Source organism: Triticum aestivum, chromosome 5B (assembly GCF_018294505.1).
Source record: "Triticum aestivum cultivar Chinese Spring chromosome 5B, IWGSC CS RefSeq v2.1, whole genome shotgun sequence".
Classification (NCBI taxonomy): domain Eukaryota; kingdom Viridiplantae; phylum Streptophyta; class Magnoliopsida; order Poales; family Poaceae; genus Triticum; species Triticum aestivum.
This window is the reverse complement of record NC_057807.1, coordinates 422,495,216-422,503,924: the sequence shown is the minus strand read 5'-3', so window position 1 is coordinate 422,503,924 and position 8,709 is coordinate 422,495,216. Positions and strand designations below refer to the sequence as shown.

The 8,709-nt window shown below is 45.9% G+C and overlaps 1 protein-coding gene across 1 annotated transcript; it reads right to left on the bottom strand.

Moving 5' to 3' along the window:
- Positions 1 to 742: 742 nt before the first annotated feature.
- Positions 743 to 3,687, bottom strand: LOC123112226 (DPH4 homolog). Its single transcript, XM_044533161.1, has 2 exons — positions 3,344 to 3,687; positions 743 to 1,501 (listed from the first exon to the last, which is right to left on the bottom strand). Exon 2 carries the CDS (start codon positions 1,471 to 1,473, stop codon positions 952 to 954), a length of 522 nt encoding a protein of 173 aa, XP_044389096.1. The 5' UTR covers positions 1,474 to 1,501; positions 3,344 to 3,687; the 3' UTR covers positions 743 to 951.
- Between the last annotated feature and the right edge of the window lie 5,022 nt (positions 3,688 to 8,709).

Sequence of the window (8,709 nt, the reverse complement as noted above, 5' to 3'; positions counted from 1 at the left end):
TGACAAGTGCGACCGGGTACACGCACATAGTCATGTTACGGGTGAGTGACTTGCCGTTAACGGCGGGTTAGGTTTTACAAATAAACATATGCTGACAGGTCTCCAAAACGAGACCGTTCTGTGTAGGATGCTGCCCATGCTTAGCAGTATTGGCACGACAGCAAGAGTAATGCCAAATATATACTCCCTCTGTCCGGAAATGCTTGTCATCAAAATGAATAAAAGGGGATGTATCTAAATATATTTTAGTTCTAGATACATTTGTTTTTATCCATTTTGATGACAAGTATTCTCGGACGGAGGGAGTACTGTATAGTACTTTCTCTGTCTGGAAAAACTTGTCGGAGGAACGTTTTTATCCATTTTGATGACAAGTATTCTCGGACGGAGGGAGTACTGTATAGTACTTCCTCTGTCTGGAAAAACTTGTCGGAGGAATGAATGTATCTAGACGTATTTTAGTTTTAGATACATCCATTTTTATTTATTTCTCCGACAAGTATTTCCAGACGGAGGGAGTATTATACTAGTAATTTACAGCAAAAGGCACAACAAACGTGTTGTTGTTTCGTCAGTGGAATTGACAGGAATAATCATCCAAGTCAAAGAAATGAGCAGCAAGCATTCACCTCAGCTGTCGTACATGTGAACATCAGAACCAGTGACAGGTGAGGGAGCATCAAGTCATAGCCAACAAGCAAAATTAACGGAAAGAGACGTACAGATAACAACCCACAAAGACTTGAATCGACAAAGGTGGTTAGCTGAGCACAATGTTCAAAAACATCATTCATCTCAATACAACCATCAGGAGCTCAGGTACACAAGAATGGATATGCCAGCAGTACACGCTATGTCGACCATGATCGGAGGTGCTTCAAAATAGCAGGATGGAAGGTGTTTAAATCAGTATTTGCTGACCAACACACATACATCCAGAGGCACGATGAATCAAGTTTTATTTATAACCAGCCGTGTTTTAAGAGAACACGAGCCACATCCCAGAACAATAGATGTTGGTAAAGAATCAGGTGCCTGCGCTTCTATTTCCCCATCTTCACTCACCAAAATTCCCATTTCACCAAGCTCGCAAGATGTGATCGAAAAATAATCGCCGCATCTACAGGCGTACAATAGCTCCACACCATCATCAGAGCTCTCAACAATCATATCCTCGATTTCGATATCGGTTGCGATGACATCAAGGCTCTGTCTGGATGATTGCAGCTGTTTATCATACTCTGCCCGACATTTAGGGTAGCGTAGGGTTTCCCATGCCTTTTGCACACCGAAAAAATCATGTTGCTCGCCGGTAGGCACAAATGGCTCAAGAGTCGGCTGTGCTTTGTCAGGATGTGTATTTAAAGCAGCACACTTGTATGCTGTACGTATTTCGTCATATGTAGCATCTTCAGGCACAGATAGGACTTCATATAAGGTCTTCTGGTTGGAAATGCTGCTGCCTTGAAGCATTTGCAGAAGCTGGGCCACTGACCCTAGACTGGACAAGTAAAAAAGGGTCCTCAGAGAAACGAAGGAACAGAGAAAAGCATGCAATTAACCCTAACCACTTCATGACAAACCAATTGCTAGACAAAGCAAAATAATTTTTTTTAAATGAAGCAGAATAATACTTGCTATATAGTACTTAGTACATACCTACCATGTAACACAGAGGATGTGTCTGTTTTAGGATTTTGTAACGTAACCTCATTACGCTCGTAACACATACCTTTAAAATATGTTTGGTTTGGTCGCGAGCCGTAATCTGTTAACACAGGTATCAAATCCGGCCTAGTACAAATCTGATTACGCACAAAATCTCCTGTATCGGAAACTGTGTCTTTCCCACACGAAGCCTCTTCCCACAATGCTGTCTTTTTCATGGTCTGCTCCGCCTACTTGCAGCTTTGGCGGCCGCTTAGCAGCCCACAGGACCGGGACGCCATCACCACCCTACTCGCCGACCTTCGCTCGATGGCTCTCCGCGTGGCGCCCCTGCTACCGCCTCCTCCCCCAGAACCTGACTAGGCTCGGGTTGCTGTGTGGGGTGTGGGGTGTGGAGTGTGTGTTTTGTTTCTAGGTCTTGTTGAGCTGTGCCCTCAGCATTAACCCTTATGACTTGTTTGTTCTCGTGTGGACCTCTGTGTGTGTGTGTTTGTGGGATCTTGTTGAACTATGTTGGATGCTTGGGCGGTTTGCTTTATAATATAAAGCGGGGCGAAAGCCTTTTTGGGTAAGGCACAGCCGCCACTGCACCAGTGGTGCACCATGATGGCCCCCCGCGGCTCTTTCCCGCACGAAGCCTCTTCCCACAATGCCGTGTTTTTCATGGTCTGCTCTGCCTAAGGCACAGCCACCACTGCACCAGTGGTGCACCATGATGGCCCCCGGCGAGCCGCCGACCACCGGAAGCCTAGACTGCTACATGGCATCACCAGAGCCGCCACCCCCAACCACGGTCGCCTCGTCGAAGCCGTCAGTCGGCGCCTCCACCTTCTACCACGCCAGCCGTTGGGGCTCCGCCTTCGGCTACGACGCAACCAGCAAGGGCGGCTCCTGCAGTCCTGAAAGGCTGCAGCGGTGGCACTGGCAGTGCAGGAGTCGGCCGGCGCCTCGAGGTCGGGAGTGGCCTAGGTGATGCATGCTGGGATGCACGGTGTAGGAGGCGTGGCGCCATGAAAGGAGGCACGAGAGGTTGGATTGGATGTCATGCCCGCATGGGACGGGAGGTCAAGGAAGCACAACAGGAGCCAAATCGGCGACATTGGCGGCCATCCCGCACAGGCAGGGCCGCTCCAGTCACTGTAACGTCCGTATCTAGCGCCTCGCTGCACTAGCAGCTAGCCAGCCGCACAGGCCAGGCCACCGGCCAGTCCGCCCAGTCCTAGCCCTGTATCTAGCCTACTGATTGGAGCACGCACAGGCACAGGCGCAGGAGAGGTCACCAAAAGCGCCGCTGTCAGTCACCGCTGGAAATTCGCTGAAATCGGTTAACATTACAGTTCATAGTACCAAACAAGGTTTAATCTCATTACATTTACGTTTGCGCCGCTGCTCACGAACCAAACACCTTTGTATTTTCATCAAGAAAGAAAAGGCACTCCCAAAATGTGGTATGTTCCATTAGCTTTAAGAATGTTCAGAAACAACATTTCTATCAAGAACAAGCTTCAGATGAAATTTTGAGCTGCCTTTCGAAGTTCTATACCAAGCAGTATATATATTTCATACTATTACGGTTCCTTAAGAATTAGAGGTCACCCCAGGAACTTCTAAACTTCACTCGAGGGAAACCCGCTGGATCAACAGCATAACTAGGAAAAGATGGTGATGGCGCTACCTTGGATTCGGAGGCGAAGCAGGGCGGGCCAGCGGGGTCGGAAGTGAAGCAGGGCGGTAGGCGTCGTTGGAGGAAGGAGGTAGGGGGCGGCGGCGTCGTAGGCGAGGAGGACGACGGCGGGGGCGAGCTCAGGCGTCGGGGGCGATGTAGCGCGCGGAGGAGGAGGAAGATCGGGGGGGGGGGTTTTGGGAGGGAGGGTGGAGCCAATCCACTGGCCGGTGGAGAGAAGGGACTCCGGTGGCAGGAGATCCCTCGGGCGGCGGCGGCGGCTGCAGGAGAGCCAAACCTACGAGGGCTCGGGTATGCCCGGGACGAGGGTGAGCTTTTTTTTTTGGCCGTGAGGGTCGAGGGTGAGGATGAGAAGGAGAATAAAACGACGTGGAAAATAACAGGATACACCACCCATAAACAATTTTCATGGAAAATTTAGCAATTCAGAAAAAAATCAATAATCTTTGAAACTTTTTTTTTGAGAAACTTTTAATCTCAACTTCAATCACAACAGTACAAAGAACACCAAAGATAATAAAAATTTACAACCAGGTCTGTAGACCACCTAGCGATGACTACTTGACATAAAAAAACTCCTGTCAAAAATCTGAGAATAAAAAAAAAATCTGAAACAATATAGAGTGAATAGTACCAAAAATACACAACGGAACCTGGGCCTAGCCGTACCCGAATTGAAAAAATAAAATAAAAATAGTAAACTTAGTTAAATTGTTTTGAAGCTCCTTCGCAAAAAAAAATTGTTTTGAAGCTGTATGGCAACATACATGGTCTAGCATAATACTCACAATTAAAGTTTCGGGACTAACTGATTTACCCCGTATTCCGAGCAAAATACAACATAATCAATACTATATAAACACCATCATTCACAGTTTTCGTAGCTGCACTTTTGTTTTTTTTCGCTCAGAATATGACATAGCTCATTTTGTCCCGAAATTTTAAGCATGAGCTTGATTATGTTTGTCGCAAAAAAGTTTCGCATTTTTATAATTTTACTTTTCTTTAGAAAAATTGCTTAATTGATACGCCTACACCCATGTTTCAAAAATCTGCACCGGAATAGTACCACTAATATAGTGGTGAATTTTTTCAACGGAAGTCATTTCCTCCCCAAATATTTTGCACGAGCCTAGCGTTTTATCAAGTTTGTTGCCATCAAATTACACGATTGTTTGACCATTTTTTAAATTACATTTCTTTTGAAAGACGGGTGCACCTACCCCCATGTTCCATTCATTCCCTTCCAAGAATAGCCAAAATACCACTACAAAAACTAAAAGTTCTAAAATACCACTAGTAAAACTAAAGGTCAAAATAACACCTAGTTAGGAGAACCAAACCATTCTATCTTTTTTTCCGAGTAAAAGTCTTTCATTCATCAACCATGGTCATTACAGTCCATATTACATAAAGCTTGAATCTCCTCTGGATTTGTCCTCCCTAACGACAAAGGTGTGCTATGTTATTGCCGGATCTCAACTCATACACATTGTTAGTTCCCAGATCAAAACGTGAAGTAGCTAGCTTACGAAAATAAGAACAGAGACGATAGTTTTGGTGTTGCCCAACAGCTTTTCAATCTCGTTTCCTTTGCTTTTATATATGGCCCAATGAACCAACCGTGCATCCAACATGACCTCCTAACTTGCCCAACACGACGTGACCCAGACTACAAGTTGATGTGGTTTAGGACTCTAATTAACTCCTAGAGATTGGATGGAAAACGACTCAGGAATCACCTTATACTTTGGCTACCTGTACAGACTCGGACGAACTTGATTTAGCCTAATATCGCATGTGTTGTAACTCACATTCACCCTCCTAATCACAAAATAAACTACTTGACAGCCACAACTCCAATCTTCTCACGCATCTCCTGAAACTTCAGTCCCCAATGACTTCATCAGTATATCTACGAGGTGATTTTTAGTGCTGACATAATCCACCTCCACCTTGCCTTCTTCTACACATTCTCTAATGTAATGGTACCTTATATCAATGTGCTTGCTACGATCGTGATGAAGGTTTTTTTTCCATAGAGATATGGTGGATTTGTTATCAACTCTGAGCTTTACTTGTTCTGGATGCTAGTTCGTCAAATCAGCAAGGAGACTTCCAAGCCACATTGCTTGGCACGCCGTTGTTGCCATCGCTATGCATTCGGCTTCACAAGATGAGAGGGTGTCATGGTCAAAAAAATATGAGGGGTGTTGGGAAACGTAGTAGAAAACAAAAAAAATCGCCTACGATCAATCCAGGAACACTATGAAGATGCATTAGAGGTTTAGATCAGATCGTTACCAACTTGACTTGCAGCGGAAGAAGAGTTGGTGTAGATCGTTGATGAAGTTCCTCGAACCGTTCACGAACGATCCCTCGAACCGAAGACCGAAAACACGACCTATCTACAGATTGCAAGAGTACATGCTTCACGATCCGACAGTACTTCGCCGTCCAGAGCTAATTGTTATCGGAGAATTAGAGGAGGGAGAAGAGAACCTCCCGAGGCTTCTCTATTATGAGAAACTAGAGAACTAGAACTAGATCAAGTCTAGAACAAGATTAGAACTTGAGAGGGAAAGAGGGGGCGCCGGAGACAACGAGAGAAACTTGTGAAGGTGCGTCAAACAAAATGTCCGCCACTTAGAGAAACATTTTGTATGCTAAGGATGTGAAGAAGGAGGAGAGGTACAAGATGTTAAATGATGTGCAAAAGGAGAAGATGGAGTTTGATCAGGAGAGGTTGATCTTGGAGAAGAACAAAGTGGAATGAAGAGGCAAGATAATGTTGCCAAATGGGAGCTTGAGAAAACCTATGATAATGCATGGTATTGAGTGGGTTTAGTCCCACATCGGTTGTGGGAGGAGATAACATGATTTATAAGGGCTGAGTTGTCCCCTCCTAACATGCTAGTCTTTTGGGGTGATAGGGCCCAAGGCCTCTCATAAGTCATCGTTGCTCTTCGGTTGGGCCTGGTTGACGCATTAGGTCATAATGTGTAACAGCTGGTATCAGAGCCGAGGTGCCTAGAATAAATCTCGATGGACTCACGGGTGGTACGTCATGGTTGGTGGGCTAGAAACGCTAGTGTTAGCAGGCCCATGGTGATCGATGTGTGAGGTGGAGATTGTTGGGTTTAGTCCCACATCGGGTGTGAGAGGAGACATAACACGATTTATAAGGGCCGGGGTGTCCCTGAAGGAAATATGCCATAGAGGCAATAATAAAGTTGTTATTTTATATTTCCTTATTCATGATAAATGTTTATTATTCATGCTAGAATTGTATTAACCGGAAACTTGATACATGTGTGAATGCATAGACAAAAACACCGTGTCCCTAGTATTCCTCTACTAGACTAGCTCATTGATCAAAAATGGTTAAGTTTCCTAGCCATGGACACGAGTTGTCATTTGATGAACGTGATCACATCATTAGTGTAATGATGTGATGGACAAGACCCATTCGTTAGCATAGCATAATGATCATTCAGTTTTACTGCTACTGCTTTCTTCATGTCAAATGCATATTCCTCCGACTATGAGATTATGCAACTCCCGGACACCGGAGGAATGCCTTGTGTGCTATCAAACGTCACAACGTAACTGGGTGATTATAAATATGCTCTACAGGTATCTCCAAAGGTGTTTGTTGGTTTGGCATAGATCGAGATTAGGATTTGTCACTCCGAGTATCAGAGAGGTATCTTTGGGCCCTCTCGGTAATGCACATCGTACGAAGCCCTGCAAGCAATGTGACTAATGAGTTAGTTGCGGGATGATGCATTACGTAACGAGTAAAGAGACTTGCCATTAACGAGATTCAACTACGTATGAAGATACCAACGATCGAATCTCAGGCAAGTAACATACTGATGACAAAGGGAATAACGTATGTTGACATTGCGGTTCGGCAGATAAAGATCTTCATAGAATATGTGGGAACCAATATGAGCATCTAGGTTCCGCTATTGGTTATTGACCGGAGAGGTGTCTCAGTCATGTCTACATAGTTCTCGAACCCATAGGGTCCGCACGCTTAACATTCGATGATGATATGTATTATATGAGTTATGTGTTTTGGTGACCGAAGGTTGTTCGGAGCCCGGATGAGATCACGGACATGACGAGGAGTCTCGAAATGGTCTAGAGGTAAAGATTGATATATTGGAAGGTGGTATTCATACACCGGAATGGTTCCGGAGTGTTTCGGGAATTAATAAGAGTACCGAGGGGTTACCGGAACCCCCCGGGGGAAGTAATGGGCCACATGGGCCATATGGGAGAGGCAAGGCAGCCCGCAAGGGGGTGGTGCCCCCCCATGGGGAGCCTGAATTGGACAAGGGAAGGGGGTGCGGCCCCCCTTTCCTTCTTCCTCTCCCTCTCCCTTTCCTTCGCCATTTCCTTCCCCATTTCCCCCTCCATTAGAAGGAAGGGGGCGACTAGCACTAGGAGTCCTAGTAGGACTCCCCCCCATGGGGCGCGCCCTAGGCCGGCCTCCTCCCCTCTCCCTTCTTTATATACGGGGGCGGGGGGGGGGCACCTCTAGACACATCAATTGTTCTTAGCTGTGTGCGGTGCCCCCCTCCACCGTTTACTCCTCGGGTCATATTGTCGTTGTGCTTAGGCGAAGCCCTGCGAAGATCACATCACCATCACTATCACCACGCCGTCGTGTTGATGGAACTCATCCACTCCTTCGACCCTCTGCTGGATCAAGAGTTTGAGGGACGTCATCGAGCTGAACGTGTGCAGAAATCGGAGGTACCGTATGTTCGGTGCTTGATCAATTGAATCGAGAAGACGTTCGGCAACATCAATCGTGTTAAGTTAACGCTTCCACTTTCGGTCTACAAGGGCACATGGAAACACTCTCGCACTCTTGTTGTTATGCATCTCCTAGATAGATCTTGCGTGAGCATAGGAATTTTTTTGAAATTGCATGCTACGTTTCCCAACAGTGGCATCCGAGCCAGGTCTATGCGTAGATGACATGCATGAGCAGAACACAAAGAGTTGTGGCTGGTGATCGTCATACTACTTACCACCAACGTCTTATTTTGATTCGGCGGTATTGTTGGATGAAGCGGCTCGGACCAACCTTACATGACCGCGTTCATGAGACCGGTTCCACCAACAGACATGGAGCTAGTTTTGCATAAAGGTGGTTGGCGGGTGTGTGTTTCTCCAACTTTAGTTGAATCGAATTTGACTGCGACCGGTCCTTGTGAAGGTTAAAACTGCAAACTTGATAAATCACCGTTGTGGTTTTTGTGCTGGAAGTAAGTATGGTTCTTGCTTTACTTTATCACTAAGCGGTAGCGATAGTCATAGAAGCAATGGTTGGCAAGACG

Bases quoted from the DNA above. Each gene is read 5' to 3' on its own strand.
- LOC123112226 (XM_044533161.1), bottom strand. From the start codon at position 1,473: ATGCTTCAAGGCAGCAGCATTTCCAACCAGAAGACCTTATATGAAGTC.